Source organism: Carcharodon carcharias, chromosome 10 (assembly GCF_017639515.1).
Source record: "Carcharodon carcharias isolate sCarCar2 chromosome 10, sCarCar2.pri, whole genome shotgun sequence".
Lineage (NCBI taxonomy): Eukaryota > Metazoa > Chordata > Chondrichthyes > Lamniformes > Lamnidae > Carcharodon > Carcharodon carcharias.
The window spans coordinates 100,560,488-100,580,271 of NC_054476.1; the positions used below are offsets into that span (position 1 = coordinate 100,560,488).

General features: G+C 49.0%; 1 protein-coding gene across 4 annotated transcripts in view; it reads right to left on the minus strand.

Moving 5' to 3' along the window:
• The window catches only part of madd (MAP-kinase activating death domain), a 277,971-nt gene that overhangs the window by 44,684 nt on the left and 213,503 nt on the right, over positions 1-19,784 (minus strand). For 3 of the 4 annotated variants that reach the window (XM_041197546.1, XM_041197544.1, XM_041197543.1), the window contains 6 exons: positions 18,182-18,276; positions 16,691-16,774; positions 10,648-10,806; positions 9,662-9,782; positions 4,786-4,906; positions 4,585-4,690 (listed from right to left, as the gene is read on the minus strand). In XM_041197546.1, the coding sequence (XP_041053480.1) occupies positions 4,585-4,690; positions 4,786-4,906; positions 9,662-9,782; positions 10,648-10,806; positions 16,691-16,774; positions 18,182-18,276 (686 nt within the window). The remainder of the gene's footprint in view (positions 1-4,584; positions 4,691-4,785; positions 4,907-9,661; positions 9,783-10,647; positions 10,807-16,690; positions 16,775-18,181; positions 18,277-19,784) is intronic. The other variant, XM_041197545.1, reaches the window with a different exon arrangement.

Below are 19,784 nucleotides of genomic sequence, written 5' to 3' on the forward strand. Positions count from 1 at the left end.
TTAGAGGAGGATGCAGTGATCAACCATGTCAAAGGAAACAGACAGGTCGAGAAGCATGAAGAGGTATAATTTACCCTTGTCACAATCACTTTGGGTGTAATTTGTAACTTGATAAGGGCTGTTTCATACTTTGGCAGGAGTGGAAACCTGATTGGAGGGATTCAAAATGGAGTTCCGGGAAAGGTTGGCATGGATTCGGGAGGTGACAACTCATTCAAGGACTCTGGAGAGGAAAGGGAGGTTGGATTCGGGGCAGTAGTTTGCAAGGCCATGGGGTCAAGGGTTGTTTTTTTTGTACAGAGGAGTGATGAGGGCAGATTTAAATCAGGGACAACACTTTACAGAGAGAACTGTTACCAATATCAGCTAACAGGGGAACCAGCCAGGGAAGTTGAGTGGTCAGCAATTTAGTGAAAATAGGGTCGAGAGAACAGAACATGGGTCACCTGGATAACATAAGAAAACATGAAGTGAGATAGGACATCCGTCAAAAAGTACAATTCCTACCCTAAGCGTGTTTGATGAGGACAGGTTAGAGGGAACTTTATACTATTCCTAACGCCGTGCTGTATCTGTCCCGGGAGTGTTTGATAGGGGCAGTGGAGAGGGAGCTTTACTCTGGATCTAACCCCGTGCTGTATCTGTCCTGGGAGTGTTTAATGGGGAGAGTGTAGGGATCTATGGTCATGTACACCAAGGTCCCTCTGATCCTCTGTATTTCCTTGGGTCCTACCATTCATTGTGTATTCCCTTGCTGAGTTAGTCTTCCCAAAATGCATCACCTCTCACTTCTCAGGATCAAATTCCATTTGCCACTACTCTGCCCATCTTACCAGCCCATCTATATCATCCTGTAATCTAAGGCTTTCCTCCTCATTATTTACAACACTGCCAATTTGTGTCATCTGCGAACTTACCGATCATATCTCCTATATTCACGTTTAAATCATTAATGTACACTACAAACAACAAGAGTCCCAGCACCGATCCCTGCGGTACACCACTCATCACAAGCTTCTGATTGCAAAAACAACTTCAACCATCACCCTCTGCTCCCTGCCACTAAGCCAATTTTGGATCCAATTTGCCAAATTTCTCTGAATCCCATGGGCTCTGGCCTTCTTGACCATTCTCCCATGCGGGACCTTGTCAAAAGCCTTAATGAAGTCCATGTACACTACATCAACTGCACTATCCTCATCTACACAACTAGTCATCTCCTAAAAAAATTCAAATTTGTTAGACATGATCTCCCCCTGACAAAGCCATGCTGACTATCCCTGCCTTTCCAAGTGGAGATTAATCCTGTCGCTCAGAATTTTTTCCAATAGCTACCACTAATGTTAGACTCACTGGCCTGTAATTACCTGGTTTATCCCTACTACCCTTCTTGAATAATGGTACATTTTCTGTCCTCCAGTCTTCTGTCATCTATTCTGTGGCCAGAGAGGATTTGAAAATTAGTGTCAGAACCCCTGCAATCTCCTCCCTTGCTTCACATAGCAGCCTGGGAAACATCTCATCTGGGCCTGAGGATTTATCCACTTTTAAGCCCACTAAAACCACCAATACCTTCTCCCTTTCAATGTTAATTTGTTCTCCCTTTCAATGCTAATTTGTTCATGTATATCAGTCCCCCTCCCAATTTCTGCACCTACATTATCCTTCTCCACAGTGAACATAGATGAAAATTAATCATTTAAAACTTCACCTACGTCCTCCGGCTCCATGCACCAATTGCTACTTTGGTCCCTAATTGGCCCTATTCTTTCCTTGGTTATCCTCTTGCCCTTAAAATATTTATAAATTGCCTTGGGATTTTCTTTTGTCTTGCCACCCAGTGATTTTTCATGACCCTCTTTGTTCTCCTAATTACTTTCTTAAGTACCCCACTCCGACACTTCCTATACTCCTCTAGGGCTTCCACTGTTTTCAGCCCTCTGTATCTGTCTTAAGCCGACTTTTTTCCTTATCCAATCCTCTATATCCCTTGACCTCCAGAGTTCCCTGGACTTGGTCTGAACCTTCACCTTTACTGGAACATGTTGGCCCTGAGCTCTCACTATTTCCTTTTTCAATGACCCACTGGTCTGATGTAGGCTTTCCTACAAGTAGCTGCTCCCAGTCCACTTTGACCAGATCCTGTCTTATCATATTGAAATCAGCCTTACCCCAATACAGGATCTTTATTTCCAGTCCATCTTTGTCTTTTGTCATAACTACCTTAAGTCTTACAGAGTTATGGTCAGTATCCCCAAAATGCTCCCCACTGACTCTTCTACCACCTGCCTGGCTTCATTCCCTAAGATTAGGTCCAGTACCGCCCCTTCTCTTGTAAGAGTCTTGTGTTGACTCAAAAAGCTCTCCTAGATGCACTTTAAGAATTCCGCCCCCTCTAAGCCTTTCACACTAAGACTATCCCAATTAATTTTGGGGAAGTTGAAATCCCCTATTATTATCCTACCATTTTTGCACTTCTCAGATTTGCCTACATATCTGCTGCTCTATTTCCCGCTGACTGTTTGGAGGCCTATAGTACACTCCCAGCAAAGTGATTGCTCCCTTTTTGTTTTTAAATTCTACCCATATGGCCTCATTTGAGGAACCTTTTGAGATACCATCCCTCCTTACTGCAGTAATTGACTCAATCGTGTAATGCTACCTCCTCTTTTAAACCCCGCCTCCCTCCGTCATGCCTGAAGATTCTATACCCTGGAATATTGAGCTGCCAGTCTTGCCCTTCCCTCAACCATATCTCTGTGATAGCAACAATATCGTATTCCCATGTGTTAATCAACGGCCTCAATTCATCTGTCTTACTGTAAGACTCCTTGTATTAAAATAGATGTAATCCAGCCTTGCATTATTCCCTCATGTCTTAACCTGTCTATATTTGCTCTGCCTTCCAGACTGACTTAGTTTCTCTTCTATATTTGGCTGTGCATCACCCCCTACTGTACCTCCACTCTGTATCCCATCTCCCTGCCAAATTAGTTTAAACTCCACCACTCCCCAACAGCACTAGCAAGCCTCCGCACAAGGATGTTGGTCCCGTTCCAGTTCAGGTGCAACCCGTCTGACTTGTACAGGCCCCACCTTCGCCAGACCCAGTGATCCAGGAAACTAAAACCTTCCTTCCAGCACCACCTCTTCAGCCACACATTCATCCTCTCTATCCTCCTATTCCCACTAGCACGTGGTACAGGGAGTAATCCAGAGATCACAATCTTTGAGGTCCTGCTTCTTAATCTGCTACCTAGCTCCCTAAATTCCTGTTAAGGACCTTATCCCTCTTTCTACCTATGTCATTGGTACCAACATGAACCACAAACTCTGACTGTTCGCCCTCCTGCTTCAGAATGCCCTGAATCCGTTCTGTGACATCCCTGATCCTGGCACCAGGGAGACAACACACCATCCTGGAGTCATGTCAATGGCCGCAGAAGCATCTGTCTGCACCCCTCACTATTCAGTCCCCTAGCACCGTTGCTCTTGCACTCTTACTCCTCCCTCCTTGTGCAGCTGAGCCACCCACAGTGCTGTGAACTTGACTCTGGCTGCACTCTCCAGAGGAACCTTCACCCTCACCGTTTTCAAACACAGAAAAACGGTTCTTGAGTGAGATGCACTCTGGGGCTTTCCTGACTATCTCCTTTCTTCTGACTGCACTTCCTGGCCACAACTAAAAATGTGGTATCCAAGTAACCCTCAGCCTCGCGGATGCCCCGCTGTGTCTCCAGCTGACATTCAAGCTCCGAAACCCGTTGCACAAGCTGGTCAAGCCAGTGGCACTTCCTGCACATGTGGTCATCCAGAGATCAAGGAAGGTCTAAAAATTCCCACATGCTGCAGGCCGTACAACACACGGGACTGAGATCCCTTGCCATACTTCTTGTTTGTTTTTATTTAAAAGACTATTTTCTTAAATTTAAGCCCTGCTCTGTTCAGTAAATCTCACTCTTTACAGACCTGCTCTGCTCACTGAAGTCTTGCCTTTACAGCCCTGCTCTGCTCCCAGGAATGTTTGATGGAAAGAGTGTAGAGGAAGCTTTATTCTGGATATAACCCTGCGCTGTACCTGTCGTGGGAGCGTTTGATGGGGACAGTGTAGAGGGAGCTTTACTCTGTATCTAACCCTGTGCTGTACCTGTCCTGGGAGAGTTTGATGGGGACAGTGTAGAGGGAGCTTTACTCTATATCTAACCCTGTGCTGTACCTGTCGTGGGAGTGTTTGATGGGGACAGTGTAGAAGAAGCTTTACTCTGTATCTAACCCTGTGCTGTACCTGTCCTGGGAGTGTTTGATGGGGACAGTGTAGAGGGAGCTTTACTCTATCTAACTCTGTGCTGTACCTGTCCTGGGAGTGTTTGATGGGGACAGTGTAGAAGGAGCTTTACTCTGTATCTAACCCTGTGCTGTACCTGTCCTGGGAGAGTTTGATGGGGACAGTGTAGAGGGAGCTTTACTCTATCTAACCCTGTGCTGTACCCTTGAACACTTCCAGGGCAGTGTAGAGTACAGAAGGTTCAGACTGTTAATTTCACATCCTACTATCTGTTTATACACCAATGGCTGAGAGTTGACCTTGACCATCAGCATGTAGACGATCATATTGTAGAGTAACGTGGACAGCAAGCGGTCCTCATCATCTTCCAGCCGCTTCCGGTCGTGCTCCCCCAGTGACTCATACCTGTAGGAAGAGAGTCCCACAGGTTAACTGAAGGAGCTTGCACACTCACTAGTAGCCACTGTAGCTCTTTCCTGCAGAGTGTAGATGTGCTGTACCTGTCAATCATTTCTTGAGGCCCCTGGTCCATGCCCATTCCTTCTCTCTCCAGCATCACTGCGTCCAGATAAGTGTCCTCCCAGAACTGGACCTGGTCCCACAGCACCGAGCGTTCCTTACCTGAGGAGGAGCAGGAGGTGAGACAGTCACACCTGTTCATCCCTCTCTCACTCAGCCATGGCCACCAGTCACATCACTCAACACACAACAGTTGCATGCACCAAGGGCATTCCTAATTTCCCCAGAGTCCCAGCAGGGTGATCAGAGCATGACACCACTGGTGTGAGTTCTGCTTAATACACTGTCTTCCCACTAAATGGCTGAGGGCAGGAGGAAGCAAAAATTGCAGGCCACAGCCAGGTGATCACAACAAGAACAAATACCCAGCAGAGAGGGCAGAGTGTTACCACCAAGTTGGGAGTAGTGCACTGTCTGTCTCTAGTTCCACTACTTCACAGGTCACAAGATATATTTAAATGATTTCTCCAGCTAGTTTTATGACCAAATATTTGCTTTCCCTATTCATCTCAGAATGACCACTTGATGCCCAGGTTTGTCCAACAACAAAATTATTAGTTTATTATAAAACCAGACTTGTCAAGTGGAATGAAAAGCTTATAATCATACAGCATGAAATATTAAGTATAATAATTACTCTAAATATTCATACACATATCCCCACCCACAATAATAAAATAAAAGGACTTCTGCTCAAAAGTTTAAAAGTCAATGGTTCAAGGGGAAAGGATAGGTGATGGAGTCCTTGAAATGGTGCCTGGGTTATACAGTCGATCTCTCAGCACTGGTCAGCGAAACAATCGATGACTCGTGCACTACTTTCCAGGTGGACTTTGTGGTAAAATAAGTCAGTCAATTTCAGAACATGGGCCAGAATTTGTAGCTTGGTATGCGGGCATGTGCCCGACAGATTCAAGTGTAAAATGGCGCATGATGACATTTGGCGGGCGTCCTGCCATCGCACACTCGCATGATGTTTCAGTTGGTGGGCGCGTTGCAGTCGGCAGTGCACCCGCTGACAATTAATTGGCCTATTAAGGCTCTTAATCAATTAATTAATTGGAATTTTTCGCTGCCCATGCAACAGTTCGGTTGGCTGGCGGGCGAAAAGGTCACGTGGCCTTTGCATTGTTGGTGAAACATCATCCACAAGCAGGATGAGGTTTCGACCAGTGAATAAAAGAATAAAAACTTATTACACTCATACTTAACATGAACCTGCTCATGTAACAGAGTCACACGAGGGGACGTTTTCAGTATTTCAAAAGCCTTTATTTTTATTGATAAAAATCTTCAGCACTCTGAGGCAGCTCTGTGTCTCAGGGAGCTTTTACTGCACAAACCTGCGTGCATGTGCAAACTTTACTGTCATGGTCAACACCGGCAGCGCTGAGCGCTGCAGCGCAGGGTACATGCTGGCTGTCAATTGGCCAACCAGTGTGAAACTGCGGTCGGGCCGGATCGCGGGCGGGGATCGATTCCCGGCAGAGAGGGGTGGCGGGATCGATCCCCGGCAGAGAGGGGCGGCGGGGATCGATCCCCGGCAGAGAGGGGTGGCGGGAGCGACAGCCGGCAGAGAGGGGCAGGGGGAGCGACAGCCGGCAGAGAGGGGCAGGGGGAGCGACAGCCGGCAGAGAGGGGCAGGGGGAGCGACAGCCGGCAGAGAGGGGCAGGGGGAGCGACAGCCGGCAGAGAGGGGCAGGGGGAGCGACAGCCGGCAGAGAGGGGCAGGGGGAGCGACAGCCGGCAGAGAGGGGCAGGGGGAGCGACAGCCGGCAGAGAGGGGCAGGGGGAGCGACAGCCGGCAGAGAGGGGCAGGGGGAGCGACAGCCGGCAGAGAGGGGCAGGGGGAGCGACAGCCGGCAGAGAGGGGCAGGGGGAGCGACAGCCGGCAGAGAGGGGCAGGGGGAGCGACAGCCGGCAGGGAGGGGCAGGGGGAGCGACAGCCGGCAGAGAGGGGCAGGGGGAGCGACAGCCGGCAGAGAGGGGCAGGGGGAGCGACAGCCGGCAGAGAGGGGCAGGGGGAGCGACAGCCGGCAGAGAGGGGCAGGGGGAGCGACAGCCGGCAGAGAGGGGCAGGGGGAGCGACAGCCGGCAGGGAGGGGCAGGGGGAGCGACAGCCGGCAGGGAGGGGCAGGGGGAGCGACAGCCGGCAGGGAGGGGCAGGGGGAGCGACAGCCGGCAGGGAGGGGCAGGGGGAGCGACAGCCGGCAGGGAGGGGCGGGGGAGCGACAGCCGGCAGGGAGGGGCAGGGGGAGCGACAGCCGGCAGAGAGGGGCAGGGGGAGCGACAGCCGGCAGAGAGGGGCAGGGGGAGTGACAGCCAGCAGAGAGGGGCAGGGGGAGTGACTGCCGGCAGAGAGGGGCAGGGGGATAGACAGCCGGCAGAGAGGGGCAGGGGGAGCGACAGCCGGCAGAGAGGGGCAGGGAGAGCGACAGCTGGCAGAGAGGGGCAGGGGGATCGATACCCAGCAGAGAGGGGCAAGTGGATCGATACCCACCATAGAGGGGCAAGTGGATCGATACCCAGCAGAGGGAGGCAGGGGGATCGATACCCAGCAGAGGGGGGCAGGGGGATCGATACCCAGCAGAGGGATCGATACCCAGCAGAGGGGGGCAGGGGGATCGATACCCAGCAGAGGGGGGCGGGGGATCGATACCCAGCAGAGGGGGGCAGGGGGATCGATACCCAGCAGAGGGGGGCAGGGGGATCGATACCCAGCAGAGGGGGGCAGGGGGATCGATACCCAGCGGAGGGGGGCAGGGGGATCGATACCCAGCAGAGGGGGGCAGGGGGATCGATACCCAGCAGAGGGGGGCAGGGGGATCGATACCCAGCAGAGGGGGGCAGGGGGATCGATACCCAGCAGAGAGGGGCAGGGGGATCGATACCCAGCAGAGAGGGGCAGGGGGATCGATACCCAGCAGAGAAGGGGCAGGGGGATCAATACCCAACAGAAAGGGGCAGGGGGATCGATACCCAGCAGAGAGGGGCAGGGGGATCAATACCCAGCAGAGAGGGGCAGGGGGTTCAACACCCAGCAGTATTTCAATGTATGGTGCAGGCTTCAAACGAGTCCCCACACTCCATTTTCATGTTGCAAACTGTCCACATAAACACACGGCGCAGGAAAAGGGTGAGAACTATCTGGTAACCACACAGTGGGCAGTACGAAAACATCTCCAAGGCTTACAGACAATTCCTGTTAGTAAAATTCCCTGCACAGACTCCTGTCTGCAGCAAGCAGTAGGATGAGGAGCATGGCTCAATAGTACACCAGAGACACTGACACTTTCCAACGCAACTTCAGTAGCTCCCGACTATAACATAGTCAGTCATTATTTAACTAATACTCATTAGTTAGGGGGAGCAGTGATTTCGACACATGGGGGATGGAGGAGAGGATATGTGGGGGACCTGGGAACGGTCACAGGAGGTGGAACCAGTGGGGTGAGAAGGGAGAGGGGGGGGGGTGGGTGGTGGGGGAGGAGGGAGAGGGCGGGAGAGGGGTGGAGGGAGGGGACGACGGACGGGGGGAGGGGGATGGACGGGGGGAGGGGGACGGACCGGGGGAGGGGGACAGACCGGGGGAAGGGGGACGGACCGGGGGAAGGACCGGGGGAAGGGGGACGGACACGGACGGGGGAGGGGGACACGGGGGACAGGGGAAGGAGGGAGGGGAACGGTGGTGGGGTAGTGGGCTATGGGCACAATCTATGCTGGTTCCTTCACAAGAGTGTAATTGAATCTAAGTGACCGGAGACATTTTCAATCTCATGCAGCAGCCATGCAAGAGCAGGTAGGATGAGCGCTTAGTTACTCATAGATAAGGTCTCCATGGCCGCATCCTCCAGCTGGTCCCACATTGAGCTCTTGTCTCTCCCTGAGCAGATCCAAAGCAGCAAGTAGAAAGGAAAAAAGTCCAACATTTAGTTACATTCATCAGCGAGATTGGTAAATGGGTTTAATTCCTTCACACAGTGCAGAGAGTGATAGACTCTTCACAATCCCAGATATAGTCAGACAGGAACAGGAGCAGCAGCAGAGAGAGCACAGGAAGGACTGCAAGCACAGAACCAGAGTGCAGAAAATAGCTATTTCATAACTGTCGCCCACACAAGCCTCAAATCAGACAGGGACCAGGCGCAGGCCGAGGGCACGGGCCAAGGGGGGCCCGGGCTGAGGGGCGGGCGGGCGCGGGCTGGGGTGCCGGCCGAGGGGCGCGGGTGCTCTGACCGAGGGCTGTGTGGGCGCGGGCTGAGGGATGGGGGGGTGCGGGCCGAGGGGGGCGCGGGCGCGGGCCGAGGGGTGGGGGGGGCGCGGGCTGAGGGGTGGGGGGGTGCGGGCCGAGGGGGCGCGGGCGCGGGCCGAGGGGTGGGGGGGCGCGGGCTGAGGGCGCAGGCCGAGGGGAGAGACCTGGACAAAATACATAGATTGATAAATATAAACCCACAATGTCAAATGTCTGTCCTCAGCTGTACAGGTAAACACTGCACTTCCACAAACTTTTCTCATCAAACATACAGTTGTACACAGACACTCAAACATGATAATGAAGCTGCACAAAACAATGCACTGCCACATAAAACCAGTCCTGGCACAATCAACCCTGTCATGCCGCCCGCATGCTCCCCTCCCGACGCGCAGTGGGTGACGTGGGGTGAGGGGTGGTCACCAAGTGGTGATAAGGGGTGAGGATGGGTCACATGGAGGGTAATAAATGGTGAGGGACATTGTAACAGTGCCACTCTGGAACCCCAGGGGTTGTGTGGATAATGGGGTGATTCGAATCACTGCTCATCGAGCACTTTATAATCATCTCCAAATTAAAATGACAGGATGTTTTTCAATTCTTACCCAACAAACCCTCGAACAGGTAAACCCTCTGACTGATATCCTCTGGGGGTACAGGAGGCTGTGGATACCCACTACCACCTTTAACAGCCTTGAATCCAGGTCCCAGCATGTGCGATTTTGCCTGTTAGACAAGAACAACTCCATCAGCACCTAGCCATGTCAATTTGCTCTTCATTCCATCACACACTCGGCTGATCCTCACTTAACTCTCACATTCACCCCTCCTTCCTCTTCCCGTTCACCAGTCCTTCTCACGATCATTCTCCATCATCCTGTCAAACCTTCTGCTCTTTGCATCCGCTCATACCCTGCATTTCCATTCCTCTTGGGAGACAGTGCACATCACTTTCCAACAGCAGCTCTTCTCAGCCTTGCTAGTCTTCCTAGTCCCCCATCTCCAGGCCTCACTATCGCCTCTCCCCTTTGACCCCACTCCTAGTTCCCCATCTCCAGGCCTCGCTACATACTCCGGGCTTTTATCTAGTGAAAACATTTTCCAAGAAACTCAGTTTCCTTTCCTCCCCTCATTAATTCCACATAACATTTGGAAGGCCTGTCTAACCCCCTCCTGGGCAGGAACCCGCTGTTTAACAGGCAATTGCTCTATTTTATTGGTCCAATGTGCTCTGGTGGAACTTTCCTCTGATTCCTCTTGAACTTCCAAATCTAGGGTCCTACACTCTTCCCTTTCCCCATCTCCAGTGTGTTGACATGAACTCAATGGATTGTCCATTCGTAACAGGACATCAAGCCAGTGATATTCTCTCCACTCTAACCCTGCTCATCTCTCTTGCTGCCAACCTAGCTGAGTTCTGCACCTGCGGCTTGGCACCTCACCATTAGTTTACAAAGAGGACACAAGCCTCAGTGGGGCGACCAGGCCAATTTCAGCCCAGCAACCGCACTGGCTGCCCTGTCCCAGGTGAGGGATTGAGTAAGGAATCAACCCAAGTTCTCATCGTGGGACAGCTTGCATGATGACTTACGAATATGTATCTGGTGTCAGTGTTAGTCTCGATCTCACTATCAGAGAGAGTCCCTCTGGATACTGCGGTCCCCAAGGAGCTTTTGCCTGGCATGCTTTCTCCAGCTGCACTGCTGTAGTCACTGTCGGCTCCCAGTGTCTCTCCAGAACTGTTACTGACCTGGGACAACAGGTTAAGATATCAGTGAGTGTGAACACTTCAAACACAGTAAAAGCTCACAGCACCAAGTTCTGGAGCAGCATTACATCAAACACTTCATTTACAGCTACCACAATGCACGTGAAGAGAAAGTGCCTCCTCAAATGAGGGTTGGGAGTGGAGGGTACGAGAATGTGGGTATAAAAACTCCCAGTGATGGGTATTAGGGAGGGACAATGAGAATGTGGGTATAAAAACCCCCAGTGAGGGGTATGGGGGAGGGGTACAATGGGAATGTGGGTATAAAAAGCCCCAGTGAGAGGTATGGGGGCAGGGTACAATGAGAATATGAGTATAAAATCCCCTAGTGAGGGGTATGGGGGTACAAAAACCTTCAGTAAGGGTATGGTGGGTGCAATAGGAACGTGGGTACAGCGATCCTCAAAAGAGTCTGGGGGAAACAATTGAGATGTGATGACAGTAACTCTCAGTAGGGGAATGGGGGTGAAGATGAACAAACTCTTGAAGCGTTACTACAGGTTATTAAAGGGTCCTTAAATCACCAACCACAATGTGCTAAATGACCCCTAAAGCACTAACAGCTAATGAAGGATTTCTACAGCTGAAGCTACTATCTATAAAGTACCTTTAAAATGCTATGGGCCAATAAAAGATCCTTTAGATCCTTTGATATCAGATCATTAAAGATCCCAAACACTTAGAAAAAGTGACACCTCTATTCAAGAAATGAGGATGACAGAAAGCAGGAAACTATAGGCCAGTTAGCCCAATGTCTGTCATAGGGAAAATGCTAGAATCCATTGTTATGGAGGTAATAACAGGATATTGAGAATATCATAACACAACCAGGCAGAGTCAGCATTGTTCTGTGAAAGGGAAATCATGTTTGACTAATTTATTTGAGCTCTGTAAAGTAGCAGCAAGCAAGATGGAACAGGGGAACCTGTAGACGTGGTGTACTTGGATTTCCAAAAGGCATTTAATAAGGTACCATGTTAAAGGTTGCTACACAAGAGCTCATGGTACAAGACTGGATAGAGGATTGGTTAGCTAACAGGAAACAGAGAGTCGGGACAAATAGGTCTTTTTCGGGTTTGCAAGCTGTAACTAGTGGAGTGCCACAGGGATCATTGCTGGGGTCTCAACTATTGACAATCTATATCAATGGCTTGGATGAAGGGACTGAACGTATGGGAGCTAAATTTAATGACACCACGATAGGGAGGAAAGTAAGTTGTGAAGAGGAGGTAGTGAGTCTGCAAAGGGATATAGACAGGTTAATTGAGTGGGATATAATTTGGCTAAAGGAGTATAATGTGGGAAATATGGGAACTTGTCCACTTTGGCAGGAAGAATAGCAAAGCAGCATGTTATTTAAATGGAGAGAGATTGCAGAACTCTGAGGTACAGCAGGGTCTGGGTATCCTGGTACATTAATCACAGAAAGTTGATATATGGGTACAGCAAACGATTAGGAAGGCAGATGGAATATTGGTGTTTATTGCAAGTGGAATCGAGAATGGAAATAGCGATGTGTTGCTACAATTATACAGGGCCTTAGTGAGACCACCTCTGGAGCGCTGTGTACAGTTTTAGTTTTCTTAATTAAGAAAGGATATAAATGCATTAGCAGTTCAGAGAAGGTTCACAACTGATTCCTGGGATGAAGGGGCTTGTCTTATGAAGAAGATTGGGCAGGTTGGGCCTGTATCTATTGGAATTTAGAAGAATGAGTGGTTCTCGAAACATATAAGATCCTGAGGGGACTTGACAGGGTGGGTGTGGGGGAGTGTATAACTGGAGTTGAAATATTTTTCTCTCAGAGGGTCATTAATCTTTGCAATTCTCTTCCTCAGAGAGCAGTGAAGGCTGGGTCATTGAATATATTCAAGGCTGAGTCAGATTTTTGATTGGGGGGGGGCCAGACAGGAAAGTGGAGTTGGGGGGGTGTGTGAGGAGATTGTAAGGAAGGAGAGACTGGGGAGAGATCATGAGATAGCAATAGATGAGGAAGCCCATTTAGTTCCATCTTCCATCTAGAATGACCATACAGACCACATCACAATGCATCAAATCGATAGGTCATTATCTATTGATGATTCCAGGGGTTTTGTTTTAACACTTCCATTTGGAGTCCATTGCTCAGTTTGGTCACCCTTTGTTGAAGAGCTTCCTGATTTCAGTCTGAGAAATTTGCCTTTTAGCTAGCTTGAATCTTCCTCACCCTTTCGTACTCTTGCAATGTAGTTTGGTATTGTGGATTGATCTATTTTTTTTCCATTAACTACCTCACATCTCTCCTTAAGGTCACTTCTCAGACACCATTCCACCTTACTGGGCTGAAATATCTAATTTTCCATTCTTTTTCCCATAAGCAAGATCCCTCTGTGGCTCTTCTCTCCAATGCCCCTGTCTCTCATAGCTCAGTAACAAGAACAGGACCCATTATTCAATACAAAAACAGAATTACCTGGAAAAACTCAGCAGGTCTGGCAGCATCGGCGGAGAAAAAAAGAGTTGACGTTTCGAGTCCTAATGACCCTTCCGCAGAACTGATTGAATATTAGGAAAGGGGTGAAATATAAGCTGGTTTAAGGGTGGTGGTGGTGGTGGTGGGGGGGGGGGGAGAAGAGAGAGAGAGTAGTGGTTGGGGGAGGGGGGTGATTGTAGGGACAAGCAAGCAGTGATAGGAGCAGATAATCAAAAGGTGTCACAGACAAAGCAGCAAAAGTGTTGAAGGTGGTGATATTATCTAAACGAATGTGCTAATTAAGAATGGTTGGCAGGGCACTCAAGGTACAGCTCCCGTGGGGGTTAGGTGGAAAGAGTAGCAGGGCATACAAGATTTAAAAATAATGGAAATAGGTGGGAAAAGAAAAATCTATATAAATTATTGGAAAAAAACAAAAGGAAGGGGGAAGAAATGGAAAGAGGGTGGGGATGGAGGAGGGAGTTCAAGACCTAAAGTTGTTGAATTCAATACTCAGTCCGGAAGGCTGTTAAGTGCCTAGTCGGAAGATGAGGTGCTGTTCCTCCAGTTTGCGTTGGGCTTCACTGGAACAATGCAGCAAGCCAAGGACAGACATGTGGGCAAGAGAGCAGGGTGGAGTGTTAAAATGGCAAGCGACAGGGAGGTTTGGGTCTTTCTTGCAGGCAGACCGCAGGTGTTCTGCAAAGCGGTCGCCCAGTTTACGTTTGGTCTCTCCAATGTAGAGGAGACCGCATTGGGAGCAATGAATGCAGTAGACTAAGTTGGGGGAAATGCAAGTGAAATGTTGCTTCCCTTGAAAGGAGTGTTTGGGCCCTTGGACGGTGAGGAGACAGGAAGTGAAGAGGCAGGTGTTGCATCTTTTGCGTGGGCATGGGGAGGTGCCATAGGTAGGGGTTGAGGAGTAGGGGGTGATGGAGGAGTAGACCAGGGTATCCCGGAAGGAACGATCCCTACGGAATGCCGCCACAGTGGGTGAAGGGAAGACGTGTTTGGTGGTGGCATCATGGCGGAAATGGCGGAGGATGATCCTTTGAATGCGGAGGCTGGTGGGGTGATAAGTGAGGGCAAGGGGGACCCTCTGATGTTTCTGGGAGGGAGGAGAAGGCGTGAGGGCGGATGTGCGGGAGATGGGCCAGACACGGTTGAGGGCCCTGTCAACGACTGTGGGTGGAAAATCTCGGTTAAGGAAGGACATGTCAGAGGAACTGTTTTTGAAGGTAGCATCATCAGAACAGATGCGACGGAGGCGAAGGAACTGAGAGAATGGGATGGAGTCCTTACATGAAGCGGGGTGTGAGGAGCTGTAGTCGAGGTAGCTGTGGGAGTCGGTAGGCTTGTAATGGATATTGGTGGACAGTCTATCACCAGAGATTGAGACAGAGAGGTCAAGGAAGGGAAGGGAAGTGTCAGAGATGGACCACATGAAAATGATGGAGGGGTGGAGATTGGAAGCAAAATTTATAAATTTTTCCAAGTCCCGATGAGAGCATGAAGCAGCACCAAAGTAATCATTGATGTACCGGAGAAAGAGTTGTGGGAGGTGGGAGGGGGCTGGAGTAGGACTGGAACAAGGAATGTTCCACATACCCCATAAAGAGACAGGCATAGCTGGGGCCCATGCGGGTACCCATAGCCACACCTTTTATTTGGAGGAAGTGAGAAGAGTTAAAGGAGAAATTGTTCAGTGTGAGAACAAGTTCAGCCAGACGGAGAAGAGTAGTGGTGGATGGGGATTGTTCGGGCCTCTGTTCGAGGAAGAAGTTAAGGGTCCTCAGACCATCCTGGTGGGGGATGGAGGTGAAGAGGGATTGGACATCCATGGTGAAGAGGAAGCGGTTGGGGCCAGGGAATTGGAAATTGTTGATGAGACGTAAGGTGTCAGAGGAATCACGGATTTAGGTGGGAAGGGACTGGACAAGGGGAGAGAGAAGGGAGTCAAGATAATGAGAAATGAGTTCCGTGGGGCAGGAACAGGCTGACACGATTGGTCTACCGGGACAGTTCTGTTTGTGGATTTTGGGTAGGAGGTAGAAGCGGGCCGGCCGAGGTTGGGCGACTATCAGGTTGGAAGCTGTGGGAGGAAGATCTCCAGAGGAGGAGATGAGGTCAGTGACAGTCCTGGAAACAATGGCTTGATGTTCAGTGGTGGGGTCATGGTCCAGGGAGAGGTAGGAGGAAGTGTCTGCGAGTTGACGCTCAGCCTCCGCGAGGTAGAGGTCAGTGCGCCAGACAACAAAGCACCACCCTTGTCAGCGGGTTCGAAGACAATGTTGGGGTTGGACCTGAGAGAACGGAGTGCAGTTACTTCAGAGACAGATTAGAATGGGTGAAAGGAGCAGAGAAATTGAGACGACTAATGTCACCCATTATTCAATGTCCATTGCCTCCAGAGTCCTGTGCAATTGCACCAGGACTTTCTAATTTGTATTATATTGGTTTGACTATTGTAGTTCAACCCCCTACTGGCTTAACTGATTAGTGCTCTGTGTTGCCTGGACATGTTGAGTGGTGTGCCCACTGAAACATATAGCTTTCTTTCAACATCAACCATTGCTACTTCAACATAATTAATGGATGTGGTGGTCCTTTTTATTTTCCCTATGTGCAGTACTTTCCATTTGTCTGTATTCACTTTGTCTGTCATTGTTCTGTAATTTCTGAAACACTTCCATTGATCCCACTGCCTCTTCTATTTATTATCTTCTTGCATTGGGCTGTCAAATCCAAATTATTGGTATAAATCAGAAACAAACTGCAGTCCCCGCACTGATCCACAGGGCATCCCACTCCCACCCCAACATCATTCTTCAAACAGTTAATTATTTTCTAAACTTCAGACATACCTCATCATACCCAAGATTTACACAAATGCATACAGCTTTCCATGTGAAACTTTAGAAGTCGAGTTAGAGCACGTGTCAGGGTTTAAGTTGTTACTTCCTTAAAGAAAGCAGGAAGAGTGATCTCCTTCTAAATCCATGCTGCCTGCTGCTAGCTGGGCAATTGCACAGAAAACCCAAGTTTACTTCTGATGATCAATTCCATTGTTTTACGTGGAACTGAAGTGAGCCTCATGGATCCAATGTTGCCTCTCCCTGCATTTGTCCCCCACTCGCGTTCAAAATAAGCACTATTAATATCAGGTACCTCACCAGGAATTTCCTTACAATGATACCCGTGCCTCACAAATCTCTGCTCTTGTCTTAGTATGCTGTGTAAATACTATCTATTCTTGGGATTTCTATTAAACAACTTGTAGATTGCTGCTCTTTGTTCAGTTGGAGCAGGGGAGTGGGAGTGGTGTTATTTATAAGACAATAGAGCGTGTCCCACTGCACTGCGTAAGGAGCACAGCACACACCATGCACACGCCCCAGCTTGTCACTGCCCTACCACGGTGCTGCTTTCTGATTCTTGGCTGGTGCTCCTGGTGAGTGCAGGCGGCTCGGAGCTGGTGATAGACTCGCTGTCGCTCTTCTGGTGCCGTCAAGGGAGTGATTGGCGGGTTGGGAGGGGAGATCGAGAAAGGAGAAGGTAAGAGGACAGAAGAATAAAGGAGAGAATATTACCAGCAACACCAAAAAGAAAAACAATTTAAATTCAAAACCATCTGAATGCACTGTTGCTTCAATCAGTCTTAATATGATGTACTAATCAGGACAGAACTGGTATACGGGTCATCCAAGTGTATGCAGCAGTCGCAAGTATTTTTAATGTCTCTTTCCTTGTATGCATTATTCCCTGCTCTTCATCCCAAGTCGAGAATGTGCTGCCTTACCCCTAGTACTCTAACCATCCCAACCACCCAGGGCTGACTCTGTGTCCCTCATTTCCTCATTCCACCTCCTCCCTTAAGCAAGCTTCTCTCTGGGTGAACTGTTTCCTGGTATACGATATGTCCGGTTTTCAAAGTGGGTGAAGTGGGGCTGGAAAGTGGGAGAATGGCAGTGCGGGTGTATTGGATTAAAGTCAGCAGACGGAGAGTCAGAAAATTATCAAATGAAATAAAATCATTCATTTCCTCCAGAATTCAGGAAACATGTCCATCTCTCAGAATGGAGAAATCTTTGGGGACACAAATGTTTAATAAATAAATAAATGGTGCACCCATGCAACACAACATTGCAACTGATTTCTGCTCTCTTTAAGAAGCTCTTTCCCAACTTCTCTCATGTTCTAAAGAGCTTCTGCATCTCTGTCTCCACCTCTTTCCTCAACAATGTCACCTGAAATTCTTCTGACACACGTAGGATTCCAAAGATTAAAAACACATCGCACCTTGTCATTTTGTTGTTAATAAAATCCTGCTTTATACCTGCAGTCAAACAGCCACTTACCTAAAGACACATGCTTTACACTTGGGAACCCAATTCTTCATTTACACTGAGCTCAGTTTCAATATTACAGCTAGTGATGTGTTCTCTAGCATCAGAATCATCCTCAACTACCAGTGCATCAGTCAGTGAAAACAATACAACCACGAGGCTGACTTGCAGGGCTTAAAAATACTTTCCTTCGGCATCATTCACCACCCAACCCCACCAACCCTTCTCCCATCCCAGCTCCATTAGCCACCACCCGAATCCCCCCAGTGAGCTCCATTCAAGCCCCTCATGTTCCACTTGCTCCTCATTTTCCCAGACTCCATAAACAGCGGCCCTCACAACAACACATTTGAATCCGCAATCCGTGTCACTACCTCCTGGGGAAACCTCACCATTTCTTATGACGGGCCAGACAATATTACAAAGCAATAAAAACAAAGTGCTGTTAAAACTCAGCAGGTCTGGCAACATCTGTGGAGAGAGAAACAGTGTCAATGTTTCAAGTCTGATATGACTCTTCTTTGGAACTCTGCAGGTTCTTTCTCATTTAAGCACTAACCTGCGAGCTGACCGCACTCAAGCCACTGTCCGCACTGATTTGCGACTTCTTCTCATCTGGATCCAAGTCAGGCAAGTGTTTGGAACCCTCAGTACCTATGGGCAAGAGACTCACGTCAATGTGTCAGGTGAACCATACCAATCCACAACCTGTAATTAGTCACAGCACCCCAAATCTACTAGCAGTGTCAGGGTGGTAAAGCATCTAAGGAAACCAGAGACTAAAGCTGTTTGTGTTCCAATGCTACAAACTTGAGGGGGATACTATAATGTGGTGGAGTCCATCAGGTTTATCAATGTTTCAATGTTCACACCTATGGTTCACATTTGAAAGGTGCCCCTCATTTTAATAGTACAAAAGAAAATCACTGGGAGCTCAGTAGACCATTCACCCAAACCAACCAGCTCTGCCAATGAGAGTCACGCTCCTTAGTCATCCACCCAAACCGACCAAATCTTAACTACAGTCCTGTCACTTACAATCACCCAAACCAGCCCTGCCAAATACAGAGATAAAAACAAAAAAACTGCGGATGCTGGAAATCCAAAACAAAAACAGAATTACCTGGAAAAACTCAGCAGTTCTGGCAGCATCGGCGGAGAAGAAAAGAGTTGACGTTTCGAGTCCTCATGACCCGAGGTCCTACTGAGTTTTTCCAGGTAATCCTGCCAAATACAGTTCCTTTGCTTATAATAAATCACCCAAACTAACCAGTCCCTGTTATTGACAAATAGCCACCTACAGACTACCTGACTCTGTAAGCAGTTGAGACTGTCTTTGGAGTTCTCTCCCCAAATTCCATATCCCTACTCTTTCCACATATCGTTTCATATTCTTCCTTTTAAAAGTAAATCATGTTTGTGAAAAAATATTTCTGATCCCTTCACCCTACCTGTGGTCCATCGTCGCAGAAACAATTGCTCACTATTTCATCAATTGATGCCTCACTGGATTTTATGCTCAAGTTGTGCTATTGTCTTCTCCCCAGGACCCCAGATCCCAGCTGTCATCTGCAAACACTCCTATAAACTTCCACAGCAGTTGCACTATCTCTGGTTACCAATTTACCCCATAAAGTATGAGTTGGTGATGAATGACTTGTATCATATGAAGCTGGCTAGTCCCATAGCCCCAATCATTTCGAAACAGCATCCCACAACCCATGGAGCTGAAGTCAATGGGTTCAAAGGGCAGCAATGGAAGACAAAGAGCAGGGACTCAACACTAACCGGTGGCTTCAGGCCAAAGGACATATTGGCCAACTAGTACTTAAGCATGCGTTGAGACTACACAGCAATGAGCTCACCAAACCTCCCCACCCCCCCGCTCCCTCACACCTGGGTCCTGCAAGTTTAATGGGTGTGACAGAGTGAGAGAGAGAGAGGAGAGAGAGAGGGGGAGGGAGGAAGGGAAAAGAGAGAGCAAGCTGGAAAGAGATGACTGGGAGAGAGAGAGAGAGCGCGCGAGTATGCGAGAGAAAGACACAAACCCAATAGCATGTCTACAGGTGAGAGGCAATGAGTCTATAGCACAGGTTGCAAAGGACTACGATTCAAACAGGAGACACGGCTAGGGCATCTAGCTCTAAAAGTAGGAAGTACTT